The sequence below is a fragment of the Sarcophilus harrisii genome, chromosome 2 (assembly GCF_902635505.1).
Source record: "Sarcophilus harrisii chromosome 2, mSarHar1.11, whole genome shotgun sequence".
Classification (NCBI taxonomy): Eukaryota; Metazoa; Chordata; class Mammalia; order Dasyuromorphia; family Dasyuridae; genus Sarcophilus; species Sarcophilus harrisii.
The window spans coordinates 39,215,762-39,234,906 of record NC_045427.1 but is presented as its reverse complement, the minus strand read 5'-3'; the positions used below and the strand labels follow the sequence as shown (position 1 = coordinate 39,234,906).

The following is a 19,145-nucleotide window of genomic DNA, read 5'->3' as shown; positions in this document are numbered from 1 at the left end:
GAAAAGATGACTTTGCAGCATCCCCAAAGTCATCTGGCCCACCCTCTTCCTCCTACTCGGTTCTTGGCTCCATGCCCTTAACCCCCCCATCTTGTTACCTGTTTCATTCATGCCCACTGATGGCCAAGTTCTGCCGGAGACCTGGTCCAATCTGGCTACTTGAACTTGCCTTTGTGGGTGTGCAGGCCAAACTCTGAACAATCACAGACCTGTTCGGTGTTCTGGAGCTTGATGGAACCAGCCCACTGGCATCTGCCAACTGGTCAGTAGGTGGAGGTCCTTCTCATCCGAGGCAAAGCTCCTTTTTTCAGTGACAGATTTCTTGGACAAGCACATATCTCTCTGTCAGGCCTCAACTGATTTTTATCATCCAAGGGTCACTGGGTAGGGTCATTCCTACTGTTAAAGCTTCCGGGGATTCTTGAATTAAGAACGCTGCATGCACGGGAGATACCTTATAGTGAAAGAAGCTTTAAAATACTGTTTTGTTCTGATGAGTTTCTTAATAATCATACAATAAGCACAATGTAATATTAAGCCCTCTACCTCTTTCATTAAGTGATTTGGTCCATTGTCAAACAGCACTTAGGAAATCATGCTTGTTTGCTACTAATATTGTCATCAAGGATGCCCTTGAGTTAATGATGGATGACTCTCAAAGATTGTATGTCGCACATGATAGAATCGGCATCTAAGCTGAGAGTTTTTACACTTTTCTCCCTTCCCTATTTCAGCCTCTTTGTGAGCCAACTTAGCTCTTCTCTGTCTCACACCTTTGATCCCCTTTTCCCCCCTGGCCTGATGATTCCAGTTAAGGGCCAGCCCATGATTACTCACCTGCTTCTCTCCTATCACAGACCGCTGGAAAGAACAGGGCTGGTGGAGAGGATGGGTGGGGGGAAGGAGTATAAACAAAATCTTACTGCTTTAGGCCCTCATTTCAGGAAGGGAGCGTGTTATTCCTCCCTTATTGATTGCGTGTCTCACACTCCACTTTTGCTGTTCCAAACCTTGTCTTCTCCACCTTGCCATCACATTTCTTCTGAGTCCTCAGTCAGATGACATCACACAGACTAGCCTTTACAAAACATACAACTTTCTGTAAAATGCTAGTTGTTATTATTGTTTTGTTATTAAATCATAGCAGAAAAAAATTGAACTCATTCTCTCAGACTTTTTTCTCTACTTCTCTCCATCTCACATCATTCAAAAATCTCCTCCAACCCTTCACAGTGACTTCAAGTGAAGGTGTAGTCCCTCTCCTTGTCATGACACACTTTCTGCATCCCAGTTTCTACAGTAGATTACTCTCACTGTCACTCTCTTATCTTTAGTCTCTTTCTCTTGCTTATGTAAGCCAGAACAAAAGTCACTGAGACAGATCTGAGTATAATCAATCAATTTATTAGGGAATCCAGTGGTCCATAATTAATTGGATCCAAGACTTTCCTCATGATCAGGGACCCCTCTGTCAGGAAAAATTGCTTTCATGGCCATTGAAGGAGTACCAAAAATAGGAGACAGAAGCAGGGAAATCTCACAGTTGGCTAATTAGCACTTTTGTCATCAGGCCTTTGTAGGTTATCACCAACCAAAGGCCATCAACTGCGGTCCACTTAAGCAAGACTCCACAGGGCATAAGACCCTGTCACTATAATTTTAGTCTTTTTAGAGGTCCTCCAACACTGTTGTTTGACCAGTAATGTCATATCATAGAGCCCAACAGGTTGAAATTTTAAAGATCACTAGGAAATGGATGTTAATGACTCCTAAGTATCAAAATTATCCTTATACCTATCCTTAAAAAACCTATACTTGAATCATCCATTCTTACTCAACGACACTTACTTCTCCCTAAACTCCTTGGAAAAGCCATCTACAATTGGGGCTTCTACTTTTCTCTTCTCATTTTCTTTTAAACCCTCTCTTATAAGTACATCTGTAACATTCACAGTCTATCAGTGGCAGTTTCCCCTATTCTTGAAGGAAAAGATAGTTGGGTAAAGTAATTTTTAAAAATCTTTTCCATTTTCATCCTTACATGCCCATACAATGACTTTGTTTATTCATATAGCTTACTAAGCCTTTCTTAAACTGTTTTGTTTTTGTTTTTGTTTTGTTTTTACTGTGTACTTCTTTTTACAGTCACATCTTTATTTGGCAAGTGAATCAGATGTTTCCTGACCAAGGGGCTATTTCCAGGCTTTTTATTCTCCTTGTGGCAATTAGTTTATTTGTTATATTTCCAGATGAAATTATTATTATAATCAGTGACTGTGTTGTTTCTGTTGTTCATTTTTTAATTTTAGTCTTTGTCTTAATAATTCAGGATTATGTTTCAGTTGGATAATACATCACTTTCTCTTTATTCTTGCTTTCCTTCTCTTCTCCCCTTCCCCCCTACCTTTTAAACAAGTAATTCTCATCTTAATTACTGATGAGTCAGTGATCTGACTCAGATCACTCCCACATCACTAGCAAGTCTTTTCCTGTTTATTTCTTTATGATATTATTTGTTGCTCACTGTTTCTGTCAGCTATCATTCCTGGTATGGAAGCCTGAGGCTTTTTTTTTTTTTTTACAAGTTTTTGGTCTCCTGTTCTTTTTCTCTGAGCCATGTTTTCTCTTATATTTCTCCCCATCTTGATTTTTCCCTACTCCTGCAATTAAGTTTCCCAATGTTAAGTATCTGTTGATTTTATTTGAAGTTTTATCAGACTCTTCATGGAATTTCTCTTCCATGTCATCAATAGCAATTTAGCTTGGTGCATGAGCTGCAATTATTTCCATGGCAGTCTTTTGTGAAAATTACCATTTATAATCACAATATGCAATGATCAATATCCTGTTAGGTTTCACATCACCTTCCAGTGTGTGATAAAACCTGCTCCTCCAAATCTTGAGCCTCTCTGTTGGTGCCCACAAGTTGTCTGCCCATTTGATAACAACTTCCTTATTTCTTCTCATTTTATTTACAACAAAAGATCAAGAATGGTGTAATTCATCTCTTCTAACAATATATCCATATATTGGTCCTTGGACAAAGATTTTCTGTTTAAAGTATAGGAGTTAAATTAATTAATTTGTATTCCATATACAATAAATTAAAAAGCTTTCAGAGCCAACTGGTGTTTAGCAGAAAGAGCTGGATCTGGAGTCAGAAAGACCCAAATTTGAATTTGGCCTCGGGCCTGGGCAAGTCAGTCAGTTTACCTTTGCCTCAATTTCCTGCTCTTCACAATGGAGTCTAACATTAGCACTTAGCTCACAGGCAAGGATCAAATGAGATAAAGTTCAGAGGAAACCTACCATGGTGCATGGCACACAGCAAATGCTAAATAAATGTGTATTCTCCTTAACTTCCCCTTTAGGTACTAGAGAACTAGAGAATGAAAACAGCAGGAAGGGACTTCGTGCTCTTCTAGAACTTGACATAATCTCTGACTTTTGTGAGCACATCCTTTATCATAGCCAGTTAGAGTTCATTAGTGAATCACAAGGAATATGTGGAAAACATGGCTGAAGAAAAATAAGAACATGCAGAGACAGCCTCACTATGTTTTGTAACCTCCTGTGGCACCTTCACTGTAGGACTGGGTAAGATGGCTTCCATCTCCCTAGAACAGTGATCTGGGCTGGGGAGGAAGGAAGTGGAGCTTGATCTGGCTCTGTGCTAGTGGAAGCAAAGCAAGTTGGTCCCCACTTTTCTTCTTCCTTCCCCTTCCCTATCTCCCGTAAGCAGAGAGTAGTCAATCAGGGAGGTCATCATAACCTTCCCTCTCTATACCCCCACCTTAGGAGCAGGGCATATTCCATATGTCATCTAACACATGTAAAGAAAGCAGTTCTTTGTACCATTAATAAACAGATTAATACTTTGTTTCATCTTTCTCTCATCCCTTTTTTATGTCTATTTTTGTGGGGCTTTTATAGTGTATATAATGTATCAGTTCAGTAGTAGGTGAATATATATACACACATATATTTATATGTAATTTATAAGTAGAATGTTTGCTCAGAAACTTTTTGCTGACAATGTTGCACAGTTCAGAAAAATTCAACTTTAGTAGCAATTCCTTTATTCTTTGGTACAAATATTTCCAGTGAAGCCATAGTTTTTTCCACATTCCTGCTGGGGGTTAAAGAAGTCAGATTAGTAGCCATACGAAAAAATGTTCTAAATCACAAACAATTAAAGAAATGCACATTTAAGACAATTCCAAGGGATCATTCATATCCATTAAATTGGCACAATTGACAAAAATGCAAAATGACCAAAGAATTTGTTAATCCAGATGTTAAAAAGCAAACGTGTATATAATAATGCACCACTGGAGGAGTGCTAACTTGACCAGCTGTTCTGGAAAACAATTTGAAAAGATGTCCCTAAACCTATTAAGTCCTGCATGTCTTTGACCCAGAAGCACCACTACTAGGTCTGTGCCTCCTAGAAGAAAATGATTGACATGGATAAAAACATTTATAACAGCACTTTCTGTGGTAAGAAAGAACTGGAAACTGAGGGGATGCCCCTCTTTTGGGAAATGGCTGAAAAGGCTATGCTGGATGAATGTGATGGAATCCTATTATTCTACAAGAAATAATGAAAGGGATGTTTTTAGAAAACCCTGGGGAGACTTGTTTGAACTGATACAGAATGAAGTGAGTAATAACAGCATTATTATAGAAATAACCATAAAAGATTTGGGAATAAGAAAATGACCAGTCACAGTATCAGGGAACTTGTGGTGTAATGTGCTGCCTCCTTCATGAGAGAGCTATAATGATCTCAGAAGGCATATTGAGGGATGGAGTTGGGTATTACAGGGAGCAGGAAAGGGCTGTATTTTGTTTTGTTAAACACTATCACAGTAGGCATTAATTTTGCTTAATAATACATGTTTGTAATGGATTTTGTTTTCATGCTGCCTCAGTGGAACAGTGTTGGGGAGAGAATTTGGATCTGAAAAAAAAAATTGATTTTAAAAAATTTATTTTATAAAACATTGTGCATATAAAGCTTGTAAGTGAGCCGCCTGGTAAGACAAAATGCAGGCTTTATATGATTATAAAATCATTGGGAGCAGAGATTTGAATCCAATACTAGCGAGGCTGGAAATAACACAAATAACAGATTAATGGTAATTACAATAGAAAACAAAAGGAGAGCTGCATCTTTGTGCTCTAGATACAGAGAACAAGTTTTGGCTTTTCCTCTGGGAAAGCTGTAGCCTGCTCTCCCTTGAACCATTCCATACAGAAATAGCCAGTGAAACCTCTAATAAAGCTCAAAGGTAACTAGGAAATAGTGATTGCTCACAATTCTATAATGCTTTGCAATTTACGAAGGAGCACTTTTCTCCCAGCAGCCCTGTGTTTTACATAACGCAAATTTTGCTAACCTTGCTTTACAGATCAGGCAACTGAGGCTCCATTTGCCTTTGGTTGGCCGTACAGCCTGTGTGGGAACTCAGGGCCAAGCTCCGTGTCCTGGATTGATGTGCCATACTGGGGCTGCAGGAGCCCACAGAGGGGTCTGTGCATGGAACTGCTCACAGGGCTTCTTTCTTTGCAGAGATTCTGTCCAGATGCAGATTCAAAGAACATGTTGCAGTGTTTGAAACAAAATAAAAACAGCGAACTGATGGACCCCAAATGTAAACAAATGATCACCAAGCGTCAGATTACGCAGAGCACAGGTAATTGCCTCCTGATTCAGTTCCTCTGGCTAACAGAGGGAATAATGAGCCAGCCTCAAGATACTTTCTCTCCAGTGGATTCTCTTCTTTGAGGTGTTGAGGTGATTTTACAAAAGATGGGCTAGATCCCACCTGTGGGGGATAGCTGGGGCTGTCTGGAGAAGCCAAGCTGGGGGCTGGGCATCTAGCATGGAGAAAGAAGGCCTGAGGGCTGTCTGACTTCCCCTCCCCAGAGACAGAAGAGGAGGGGCGGCTGTTTTTAGAGTTGGGGTATCTATTAGACACCAGGCCCCAGAAGTGATGGTCATAATTACTAGGTCTTTAATAGTGTGGCCAGGATAGACAGCCTTGGAGCTTCCTTTCTCTCCACCAGTCCTCAGTTTTTGGTGATTTTACTAAAGAGTAATTTTGACAGCCCTGTAAAACTGTTTCAGGACAGAGCAATAGCTTTGAGTCTCTTGTTTCTCTTAAAATCACATTGCGTTGAGAAGGGAAAATAGTTCATGGATACCAAAAGTCCTTCTGACTCCCAGGCTTCTTGTAGTGTCTAAACTCTTAGAGTGCATTTTGGTCCTGGAGAATTGATCATGAGCCACATTTTCTTTCATTTGTGAGATGTAGTAGAGTAGGACTGATGGTGCTGGAGGTTGCATTTGCATCAGATGAAGTCACTTCATTTTACTTAATTCTCTTTGTTTCCCAGATTCAGTGTTGGGGGGAGGAGGGCATTTCAAGGTGTCAACAGATCTACCACAACTCCAAAGGACTCCTGAAATAAATTGCTGTCTACCTCCAAAAAGAGAATTGATAGACCCAGAATGCAGAAATGAAAGCCTATTTTTCCCCTTTATATATATTTTTTTGCTTTTTAATTTTATTTCTCAGTCATGTTTTTCATGACTAAGGGGTATCATATTTCTTGCCTTCTCAACCAATGGGAGAGGGGCTGGAGAGAGGGACAGAATTTGGAACCACTACCACCCCACCCCACCCCCCAAAAAAATCTTTTTTTTTATTTTTAAAACATATGCATAGATAATTTTCAATATTCACCTTTGCAAAACCTTGTGTTCCAAATTTTTTCCCTCCCTACCCTAGATGGCACATAATCCAGTATGTGTTAAAACACGTGTGATTCTTCTATACATATTTCCACAATTGTCTTGCTGCACAAGAAAAATCAGATCAAAAAGGGAAAAAGTGAAAAAAATGCAAACAAAAAAAACCAAAAATATTTTTTGAAAGTGTCAATGGAAATAATAGAAGATAAGTAGGTATAAACCCAGATTAAGTTTCTTAGCCCCCTTTCTCTTCCCTTTGTCCCAGATTACCGCCTAAATCCTGTGCTAAGGAAAGCCTGTAAAGCTGACATTCCTAAATTCTGCCAGAATATTATCAATAAGGCCAAGGATGACTCTGAGTTGGAAGGTCAGGTCATTGCCTGCCTGAAACTGAAATATGCTGATCAGGTAAATTGGGGAGGAGAGAGGGATCTCTGTTCTTTGTCAGTATACCTGTTACTTCTTCATCTCAGGTTGGGGCCAAGCCCCAAGGCCAGAGTTGGTGAGCTGATTAATTATTTTTTGTCCTTCCCTGCGCAGCGCCTTTCTCCTGATTGTGAAGACCAGATTGGAGTAATAATCCAGGAATCTGCTCTGGATTACAGACTCGACCCTCAGCTGCAGATGCATTGCTCAGATGAGGTAGGAAAGCTTGTCGTGAAGCCAGTTGTGACCAGAACCTTCCTGGCCAAGGGAGATGAGTGTCACCAGATTCATCCTTCCTCCTATCCCCACTTTCCCCTAGTTTACCTCCCTTCTCACAAATATTCATAGACACCCTTCTAATTTCTCCCACCTCTTATTTGTTAGAAAGAGACAGCTGTAGTCTAGTTAAAAAGACTCAACTGAATTTGGCATTGGAAGAATCCCATCTCTCCTTTTTCTCAGCCCTACTAGGAGAATCTCTACCTCTCTACTCCTTGAGGTGGGAAGATCGGATGAGCTAGGGTTTTTTCTTTATTGTGGAATGTGCTATAGGATTTCTATAGAAATCCCTCTGCCTGATGCTCCCAGCGGGGCTGTGTGCGGATTGGGGCCCTCCATTTCTAGCAGTACACCTTAACCCATTCGTTCTTCCTCTACCTGTATCGGCTCTTTCTGCTAGGAGAGTTTTCTTTGGGGGATCAGGTAAATAGCCTTGTGCATGGTAAACCTTGGATCAGGCCGACTCGCCTCTGGGTAGTTGTGGGATCAAGATATCTCAACCAGCTTTTTTCTCCTGGCTGCCAGGCCATCAAGGGAGGCCATGCTGAGCCTCCGGGGCAGGGGGAGAAGAGGCACTGTTGGCCAAGCACTTGCTGAGGTTCTCTGAGTACCTCTGGCAGATGTAACTGGGGATGCCATGGGGGTCCGGGGGACGCCGCGGGGGCCGGTGATCACCAGCCTGAGGACAACGGCTTTGGTGAGGGGAGCTCGGCTCTCCCCAGTAGCCAAGCGTGTGGTAGCCCCGGCATGTTTGCCTGCTCTTGTTTGGCTGCTCTTTTCACCCTTAGTTAGATGTGCTGCTGTGTGTGTCCTTTAAATAGATCTCCAGCCTGTGTGCAGAAGAAGCAGCAGCCCAGGAACAGACTGGTCAGGTAGAAGAGTGTTTGAAAGTGAACCTGCTGAAAATCAAAACGGAAATGTGTAAAAAGGTAAATAGCCACCCCTGGTTCTCACCCCTGCCCAGGCCTCCAGAACCTCTGAAGGCTCCCCAGCATGGACATGCTGATTAAAAAAGTGATTCTTAAAGACCCAGTCACCTTCCCTGTCCTCCTCTCTCCTCCCCCGTTCCCCTCCACCCCCCACAAAGACTTGCTCATTTCAGCCCTGGGCATTATCACCCCTTGGAGCTGGACTCCAGGATCCTTCATCAGTATACTACAGGAGTTGTTCCCATGTTTCAAATCAGTTTTATTGGCAGCAGCATCATATCGCACCCCTCTCAAGTGAACTTTTATAGACTGCTAGTAGTCATTTATTATGTATTAAAATATACATGCTTCCTATGGTTCTATTCATGCCCAAAGCCATTTGTATTCCATAGTGCCATGGGGCTTACTGATTGAGCTTTTGTTTGAGTGTAAATATTGGCAAATAACAGGCCTGATCCACTTGTCTTTATGTCTTTTCTTTGTCATCATTCTTTTTCTCCAGGAAGTATTAAACATGCTAAAAGAAAGCAAAGCAGACATATTTGTGGACCCAGTTCTCCATACAGCCTGTGCCCTGGACATAAAACATCATTGTGCAGCCATCCCCCCTGGACGAGGGCGGCGTAAGTCTTTAAATACTTAATCTGCCCTCTCTTACTTATAGGCTGTGATTCTGGTGGAGGAAAAAGAGGGACTCTTGGATGTCAGACATTGTCCCCCTCATTTTTGCAGCTGGGGTTGTCTGGGAGCATGGCCCATACAAACTTTGCTGTATGTTAAGTGCCGTGGAAACTATGGGTGTTACTGGATTAAGTGGCTGTTAGAACGAGACCTGCTTAAAGCCAAGAAATATCTTGCCACCTGCTTTGAATTACTCAGGCTTAGGAAGCTGTAGAACTGGAAGAAAGACACTGTCTTCAGCTTCTTTGCCCAGATTTAAGCAGCTGAGGATGTTAGTTTAGCTTATTGTGGAGAATTATGTCTAGAAAAGGGCTAAAGGGCAGCTCTGAATGTGGGAAAGGCTTATCCTTGGTGTAGATGGAATTTTGAAGCAAGTCTTAGAAAATGAGGAAATTTTTAAAAGGATAGACAACATTCCTTTGATTGTGGCATCTTGGTTTAGTTTCACCATATAGACTAAAAAGGAAATTTGGGTTTTGGGAATTTTATAGTGATATATAATTGGATGAATGCCCTCTTCCCTGGCTGTTGGGAAAATTTTCCATCAGCTGCTTAGGCCCTTCTGTGATTACCTTTCCTCCCACAGAAATGTCCTGTTTAATGGAGGCCCTGGAAGATAAGCGGGTAAGATTACAGCCAGAGTGCAAAAAGCGCCTCAACGATCGCATTGAGATGTGGAGTTATGCAGCCAAGGTGAGGGTCTGAGGATGAAAAGCCTCCTCTTCTGGAAGCTTGACTTTTCCTTGAGAGCTATTGCCTGCCTCTTGTCCCTTATTTCTGCCATATAGGAGACCTAGAGCCCCTACTATGTTCAGATTTAAGAGGAACCCGAAGCTGGTTTTGTGATGAGCTATATAAATTTATTTTAAAAAGCTAATCAAGACTTCAACTTTTTCTATAACAGAAGTAACACTTCAGCCTAAAAGCATCTTCTCCCTTTTTCTTAGAACCTTACTACAATCACAAAAACCATGTCTTCAAGCCTTCATTTAGACTGGTTTTTCCTTGCCCTCAATCTAAGCAGCTAAGAGACTAGTGGGCTAGATGAAGGATGTGGCTTAAGGCAGCCATACAGCTTCTTGTATTCCTTGAGCCAAAGGGAAATGTAATAAGCTGCCACCTCTCCTCCACAGTAGTTTTTTTGTTCGGTTTTCATCAGAGTTTATGGGGAAATGTAATAGCCTCTTTTTCTGCATTAATGGAGAACAAATAGTAAGTTGAAGAGGGAAGAAGTCATCACTTTAGACAGAATCTCAGAGTCATCTAGATTAACATGACCTAAAAGATCATTTGGGGCATCCAGATGGCACAGTGGAGGGAGCACCAAGCCTGAGTTCAAATCCTGTTTCAGACACTTACTAGCTACGGCACGCTGAGCAATACACTTCGTCTCAGTTTTCTCATCTCTAAAATGGGGTTTGTTGTGAGGATCAAAGGAAGTACTCTCTTGATGTAAGCTGCTAGTATTCTCATCCAGTGTTACCCTTGTCTGTCTTCCACATTCTTGATCATTGGTTATTCAGCCTTTGTGTGAACAGAGAGGTTGCCCCTGTGAGCTAATAAAATGATGGGTGTTTCATTTTCCTTGCCATCTTCTCCTCACCCTTCCCCCACCCATCTGACTTCCTCTACCCCAGACTCTGTGTATCCTGGGTGGAGGAGACCATGAGATATAGGTAGTGGAGAAGTACAGCTGCCTCCTAGTCCAAACTACCAAACATGAGACTTGCATTTGGTTAATCCTGCCTGAAAAGAATGAGTTAATATGTCCCTAAAGAGCTTCCTGTTTAGCCCCGGTTCTGCCACAGTATTTGCTTTGGGAGCAAGGAGGGGGAGGAGGGCTGGAATCCCCAGATGCTCCTCAGCATGGATCCCTCTGCTTCCCCCTTCCTTCTAGGTCGCCCCTGCGGAAGGCTTCTCGGATCTTGCCATGCAAGTGATGACTTCGCCCTCTAAGAACTACATCTTGTCTGTGATCACAGTGGGCATCTGCATCCTGTTCCTGATTGGCCTGATGTGTGGACGAATCACCAAGCGGGTGACACGAGAGCTCAAGGACAGGTAGAGCCCCGAGTGGCCACCAAAGCAACCACCTGCCCAGTGCCCGGTTTGTACAGCGCTCTTGTATAGTCTCCCCTTCCGCCTCCCCCTTCAGAGCGGAGCAGCAAGCACCCACATTAGAGCAGCAGCCGTCTCCACTCCGTTGCCCCGTCTTGGATTTCATCCACGGCATCCTCATCACGATGAGAGTCTGTGCACAACCTCAGCAGCTGGCCACCTTTGTTATCCCCTTTGTTAGACTTTTGTTTACCTGCCTGTAGATAAGTCTCTCATGCCAATGGAACTACCAACGCTCCCAGAATCAGACTGACCTGACCTGCAGCTCAAACCATTTTTAAGTAAAATTTTTAAAGAGAGAAAAAAAATTATATATATATATATATATAAATATATATAAAACCTCCAAGCTTGATTTGGGTAGTGGGGTTCATACCTGGATACATTTCTATTCTCTGACTGGGTAAAAATCAAGAGAGGACTTTAGAGAGGAATCATGTCATCTAACACAACTTGTTTTTTTGGATGTCTTACTCATCTTCTTATAAGTGTCTTCAGCATTTAATCAGGATAGTGGACACCAGTGACAGGATTCCCCACTGGCCATCCTGATTCGGGTCCCATTTATTTCTGCTGAAACATCAATGCCTTCCAGCTTCCGTCCTCAAAGAGCCGCTACTGGCCAAGGTCTCAGGCTCTGAAGAGATTCTTAAGCTTTCCATGCATCGAGTAAAACTGGGCCAATGGAAACGGAACTGGGGAGATGGAGCTTTTGTGAAGCCAGTCCATCCATAGAACTGCACTGAAAGGCTATGTCCCATGTCCCCCCGGCAGCCTTCTTCCTGCCAGCTCACATGCCACTTAAGTTTGGAGCTGACTCTGGAAGCCGTCTGCTGCATCTGAGACCCCGCCTGGAATCAGAAGAGCCCTCTGGGAGCTGACTGGGGGAAGGAGGGAGGTCATCAGAGACACTCTGACTCATTTGGGTTTGGTTTTTTTTTTTTTTTTTTTTTTTTTTTTTTAATATTTAATTATAGGCTAGCAAAACTCGGTTTGCAAAGATCCATTGGAAGTCTCAGTGTGTCTCTTGTATTCCAACAACTAAGGCATTCTAAACCTTCTCGGAGCACAGTCCCAGCTCAGTGATTCCCCACTTGGGCCAGATGCAGATTACACATCAAAAAAGGGGAGAGTCTTTTCCATCTTTGCCACACCAGCCCTGGAGGTGCTGGAGGAATAGGGTGTTTTCAGGACTCGGCATCCCTTCCTGCTTCTGAGCTGAAAAAGGAATCTCACCCAGAGCCTGGCTCACTTGTTTTCCCTAATTGTAAAAAGGATTGGGGGGTGAATGGGGGTCCAATCCTAAAATACCTTAAGTTGAGTATGGGGCTTAAAGTCACAGTGGTTGCACAAGAGGGCCACATGTACAGTAGGGATTATATATATATACATACATATATATATATATATATATAATATATATTTTATTAACCTGTAAGATGTGTCCACATATTATGTGCTGGAGTATTATAAATGATGTGCCTAAAACTGTCCATATAGGCTGAGGCTGATTCATAATTAATTTCCATTCCTTCACCTTTTCTGGTTTCTCCCCTACGCCTTACCAAGAATTATCTGGTATTTCCATGATATGATAGGGAGCATATATGATTGTGGACCAGCTGATCTAGGTTACTCTCTGTGTATAGACTGACATGTATATGAATACTGTGATTTCTTTTGCTACCCTTCCAGAGTGCTAGAGAGGGTACAAAAATAGACATTAGGTGAAGATACCTCTGTTCCATCTCCTGCACACCACAGGTTGGAGGGAAAATGGTCTTTGTTGCAATCTTCTCTCGAACATTGGCAAAGTGCCTCGAATCTCAGGCCGTGGTCGTTGAGAGAGAAGGTTATGGAGGGGTTCTGAAATGCAGACGCTGTGCTTCCTGCCTCCCTCGGGTTGTGTGAGTTTCCAAGAGAAATGGTTGTCCTTCAGACACAGGGAGGCTGGTGGCCCTGCCCGTTTCCCTCAGTCTTGTTTATGAGACTATCTTAGACTATCTTCCATAGTTGACTTGAGGTTTTTTCCTCCAGATTCATGAAACTTGAAACTCAAGGTACATAAATTCCCTTTTCCTTCTGACCCCCATGAGTGAATTGAGGTTTTTGCTGTATGAGGACTTTAATGGTGGAGGGAAGGGAGAAGTTTCATGGGAAATCGGTTGACTGGTTGATTTTGTGTGTGTGTACGTGCGTGCAAGTGTTTTAAAGAAAAAGTATCAATTGAACATTTTTTTAAAAGCATGGATTAAGCACATTCACCTTCTCCCCGCTCCCCTAAGGGAAGACCCTCATAGGGTTGCCATCCAAGTAGAGGTGAGTAAGGGGATGGGAGAGTGAAGAGACCAGTGCCCAGAACCCAGGGATCATGTGTATAGATCCTGGACATCATTTCTAGTGATGTCTGGGGTAGGGCTGAAGGGCAGCATCAACTTCTACCATCTAAGGGAATAATTTCTCGACTGTGTTTTTCCCAGATAGAGACTGTTGACTCCTTGTAAGGGAGGATTCTGACAGCCCTCAGTGGAGTGTTCCCAAAGCCTTAGGACAGTTTTAAACTGAGACTTTGGACAGCTAAGTGGCACTGCACCAGACAGACCCTGGGGCCTGGAGTCAGAAAGACCCCTGAGGTCACTCCAGCCTCAGAGACTCAAGCCTGATCCTGGACAAGTCACTTAACCCTGTCTGTTTCTTTATCTGTAAAATGAGTTGGAGAAGGAAATGGCCAACCATCCCCCCCCCCAAAAAAAAAAAATGGGGTCATGGGGTCATGAGAGTGTCAGACACGGCTTAACAACCACTGCAAGACTTTTGGGATACCCTAGTTATCTTAAGATTTTTTTCTAAACTTCAAAGATTTTTTTGTTTCTTTCAAAATGAACTGTGCTAATTCTTGGCATATTAGCAGAATTAGAAATTAGAAAGGAAAATTGGCTCTTGAAACTTTCAACCTTTTAAAATTATTGAACTAGTAAGCAAAAATCCCTTCTCATTGCTTAATGAAAATAATTTTAGTGATTCTTGATCTGTTATCAGAAGGTATTTTGAGAGGGGCAATATTAGTCACAAACTGAGACCTCAGTAGTAAATTCTGGTCATGATGTTCTAAGCAAATGCCATTTCATTTTCCAGGCCCAGGTGTCCAGCGCCAACTTGGCCACCTGCTAGACTCAGGTGCTGTGATTACAAAAACTACCTTTGTAACTGTCCCCATTGATAGAGCTGTCACTCAAGATCTATACTTCCTATTTGCCGGTTTACTTACCTTATGTCCAGCACTGATCAACCTAGAGGGAAAAGTTTCTTGCCATCAGTGATAGCATGAAGTTCAAACAGGGGCTGCTCGTTAAATCCAAAGATGTAACCATCCAAAAGAAAATTATCCAGGCCTTTACCAAGAAATAATTTAACAGCTAGTTTCCAAGTTAGCAGACATCCAGTGTTCTACAGTTGGCACCTCATTCCCACAGCTTTCCAACTCAGATATCCATCTTCCATTTTGGACATGTCATTCATTATTCAAAAAACCAGAAACCTAAGTAATCTGGCGGAGCTGGAGCTACACTGGGCCAGTAGTAAGAAGTTATTTAGTAGTGTGGGCGGCCTTTAATAAGGGGAACAGGGGAGAGCAAGTGCTGGAGTGTTCTAGCCTCTGAAATTGCTATCATCCAAAGAAGAGGGTTTTAGAAAGAAGTAACAGGTATAACAGGTATTCTTGGTGTGACCAGGATCTGTGTGAATGAGAGTCAGATCTTTTCAGAATAGAAACTTTCTAATAGGGTAAAAATATCTGGCTGTGGGACTAATATTTCTTCAAAAGCTGAGGCTTTGGAAGATCTGAGGATTTCAAAACCTGTTATAAAGAAAGCTGTCATCTCCTTTACCCCAAACATGCCTTCTAGCTCTTGCCCCCACTTCCAAAGTTACCTGATCCTTTCAGCAGACCTACAGGCCCCAATTCTAATTCAGAAAATTCTTGGGAAACTGTAACTCCAGGGAATTGACATCGGCTGCTAGGTAGCATTTACTTGTTACAAGTTACTTTGTTAATCAATAAATATATTTGAATTGAGTTTACTTCCAGAATCTTTAACATATCACTTAATCCTCAGAGAGTTGAGAAGGGAATACTATTAAAGATTGATAGACATTTTTAGTTTTTCTTTCTTCCAAGAAAATAAATGCCAGGTTTCCTTTCCTCCTAGGGGAGCACAGAGATCTGGTGTATTTCATCAGCCTGACATCACCTCATAAAAGTATTGATAAGTGAGTAGTTAATATTAGGCCCTTAGTTTGAGAATTGCCCATCCAGTTTCTTCATTACATACTGTGTTTATTATTGTCAGTTGGATCAGAATCAAGTCTTTCCTTTATATCACTGTGGCCTTTGAAATATTTTGCACCCTAGATTTTTCCTGCTATTGCCCATCTACTTCAGAAAGTCTCCCTAAAGTTCTGGAGCAGAAATTCAGGTTCCATTAAATTCAAAGTCTAAATGGGGACAGGATAGGGGTGGTTCAATGGTATGATGAGTGTAGTTTCAAGAAATGAGGAATATCTTCTGAATAAACCAGAATCAATCCATCCATCCATCCTCTGTGTGCCAACTCCTAATGCAGTCTGTTGCCACCCTCTCAACAAGGCAAAATTTTCTCCCTTGGCAGACCTTAGTCATTGACTTCTGGGTCAGGGAACATGGGAGATCAGTCTATCGGCTGTCTCCAGCCTTAATATAGAAGTGTTCCACCAACCTCATCCACCTGGTGAAAGGGTCTATTAATCTATAAATCTAACAGTCAATTCATAATACAGAAGAATGTGGCATTTTGAACTGTGAATACTCTTACTTGCTTTTTCGCCCCCTTCAAACTGAGTGTATAAAAACAGAAGTCAAAATGGTATAGTTGTATGTCCCTATTTGAATCAGACCTAGTTTATAAAATGTAGCATTCTGTTGCATTAAAAATTTAGTGTGGTTTTTGGTGTGGATGTCTCCCTCTCTGAACCCCTTCTCTCCATTTTCCATGTGATATTAATGTATCTAACACTCTAACTTAATTTTTTTTGGGGGGGAGGGTGATATATCTCTAGAGTTGGCTAACTTTCCAGTCATATTCATTCTTGGCCTTCCTCACTCCATCTCTCCACCATTCCTATTCCTTCAAAAATTGGGAAACCATAAACCCATACTGGTACATCCAGGTTCCTGTGTCTTCTCCCCATGGCACTCAGGCTCTCAAAGCTGGAACACAGGGCTGTAGAGGAATTAGGCTGTCCAAAGTTAATGGATTCTTGGTGACCTACCACCCCATTCTCTTGCTTATCCCATGAACAGACTACCAAAGAGAAAGACCTCCTCCGATGCGTTGCAAATTATAGGAGTCTTGGTAGTAGACAGATTTGACAACTGAAGCGGAGTTAGGGTGGTACTGTCCCATTCAGAGGTGCCAGGGTCTCTGAAAGGGGTCTCCATGTCAGACGGAATGCACTCAGTGAAATAGCAGATGAACAGGGTAGGATTAAGTGGGAGGGTCAGACCTGAAAGTTGGTTAGCGCCATTACCATGTTGTCAGCCTCTCCAAGGGCAGTGTCTCAAATCAATCAAAGCATTGAAATAAACTGGACAGCAAATGTTGTGTGAGATCTTAGGCCTTTTTTTTAAAAAATAAAAAAAAAAAAGAAAAGGAATGAAGAAAAAAGAGGGGAAAAAAGAAATAAAAATAAAATAAGACTCTTTTGTAAATTGTTTTCTGTGTATAAAATTCTGGCCGTTCCTTGTTTTTACATGTTCATGCTGTGTAATTTTGAGATGTTACTGAAATTCTGAACATAATGTGCATTTTTTTCTGTACAGATGAAATGGGAGAATTTAATAAAAAAAAGAGTCTGCAGGTTTTTACTTGTTCAGTCCTGTCTGTTTTGAATGGGAAGAGTTGCCAGGCACTCATTGTGCTAGTAAAAACTGAAGTAAAACTAAAAGCAAGAATCCCCAGAGTATTCTGGTGGGCAGAAGTTAAGCTGCAGAAAGTGACTGCTTCCCTAGCAAGGCTGTACCTCTTCCATCAGCCCTGAACCAGGAGCTGAGGAAGCTTTTGGAGACATCTCTGGGCTACCTTGAGGTTCACGGGCACCTCCTTCACACAACTCTGGGAAGTCAGGGGAGTAGACACCTGCTTTCACCAAGGAGGTTCTGGTTTGAATGGCCTGATATTCCCACATCTATTAAGTATTCAAGGTAGAATTCAGATCAGAGTCTCCATCCTATAATACCGGCTCCTCCCATACAGTACCATGTGTCATCTTGCAAAAGGTAAGACTGAGGAACTGCTTCTTCAGGTGTAAAGTTTAGTAGTACCTTCCCTGACCAGACTGTCTCAAAGTTAATTAAGGATTTTTTTTTTTTTATCATTAATCATACTAAATGACAGGATGGAGATGAAAGTAGCCCTTAACCACATGTGGTTTTTTGTTTGTTTTTTGCTGAGGCAATTGGAGTTAAGTGACTTGCCGTGGGAAGCCTTAAATGTCTGAGTCTAGATTTGAACTCAGGTCCTCCTGACTTCAGGGCTGTTGCTCTATCCACTTCGCCCCTAGATAGCTTCTAACTGCCCCTAACCACATGTTCATAACTAGGACATGAAATCTATATTTTTCTGAATTCATCTCCCTTTTACTCTTTCTCCAATTCTCATCCCTAAACCAGGTACCCACAAGCCCTTTATCTCCAGGTAGGTATGACAAAACTGGTGTAGGCATCTGTGTCACGCTGGATATCAGCAACATGGTTAACAGAATCTGAAAAAAAAAAGTGTTAATGGATTTTATGGGATCATTGGATAGCTAGTAGTCAAACTCCAATGGAGTGATTAAGTCAAAAGTTACACTAGAAAGCTGTTTACAAAGCACCCACTGTGTGCACTGTACTAAGGGGTGAGGATACCAAGGCAGGCAAAAGACAGCGCATGTTCTCAGGAAGTTCACAATATAATCGGGGAGAGAACCCATAAACTTGCACTTTTCACTGTTTCCAGGGCAATAGGCAGGCTTCCAGTCCAGTCCCCTCCTTTTACAAACGAGGAAAGCAAGTCTGCTCCTTAGCCAGTGGTCACTGTGGGAAAGGACCACAGCCTCAGTGAGTCAAAACCCTGATGATCCGGATTCATGACGCCCCGAACAGAGAAAGAACAGAGGGACTCAGTGCAGTGAAGCAGATTTTTATAATTTTATTTTTCTTGGCCCCGCCCCCAGCAAAATGACTAATGTGGAAACGTTATGCAAGATTTCATGTAATAGCTATTGTATTTTTGCCTTCTCCATGGTGAGAAAGGGAGGAAGGAGGGAGAGAATTTGGAACCAAAAATGAAAATATAAAATAATCAACAAGGAGAAGAGGTGTTAGGAAGGTACAATTGGAAGGCCTTGGTGATGAGGGTGAGAGAGGAATTGAGGATAACTTCTGGGGAAATAATTGGCTGTATTGAGAGTTCGAGGTGTCCATTAGGAGAGATCAGCAAAAGTTAAGACTGGAGAAGTAGGTTTGAGAATCCTCAGCATAGAAATGAAAATCAATGGGGGGGGCTTCATGAGGTCGAGCAAAAGAGAATAGGGTTCAGCCTCCCACTGTAACCCTAATTGGGCATGATTTTAAGATCTAGCAAAATAGACTTAGAAGCTATCAGGAAACCAGGGGGCTTTAGAAAAAAAATTAGACAGGATAACATGGAGGAGGGGGGATTATAGCGTGAAAGGCTGCAGAGTGGACTAGGGAGAAAGAGGGTTGAAAAAAGGTCATAGTATTTGGCTGTTAAAAAAAGTCACAGATAACTTTGGAGAAAAGCTCCAATGGAGCGATTAAGTCAAAAGTTAGACTAGAAAGCTGGTCAGCTCGTGTAGATGGCCTAAAATGGCCTAATATGGGATCATGCAGTAAGATGGTTTTATCTTGAGTT

At 42.0% G+C, this 19,145-nt stretch overlaps 1 protein-coding gene across 1 annotated transcript in view; it reads left to right on the top strand.

The window, feature by feature from the left end:
* The window catches only part of GLG1 (golgi glycoprotein 1), a 145,321-nt gene extending 128,230 nt beyond the window's left edge, over positions 1–17,091 (top strand). The window contains exons 20-26 of the mRNA XM_031949991.1: positions 5,576–5,699; positions 7,026–7,168; positions 7,301–7,402; positions 8,287–8,394; positions 8,897–9,017; positions 9,662–9,768; positions 10,973–17,091. Coding sequence (XP_031805851.1) covers positions 5,576–5,699; positions 7,026–7,168; positions 7,301–7,402; positions 8,287–8,394; positions 8,897–9,017; positions 9,662–9,768; positions 10,973–11,140 — 873 coding nt within the window. The 3' untranslated portion in view covers positions 11,141–17,091. The remainder of the gene's footprint in view (positions 1–5,575; positions 5,700–7,025; positions 7,169–7,300; positions 7,403–8,286; positions 8,395–8,896; positions 9,018–9,661; positions 9,769–10,972) is intronic.
* The last annotated feature ends 2,054 nt before the right edge of the window (positions 17,092–19,145 follow it).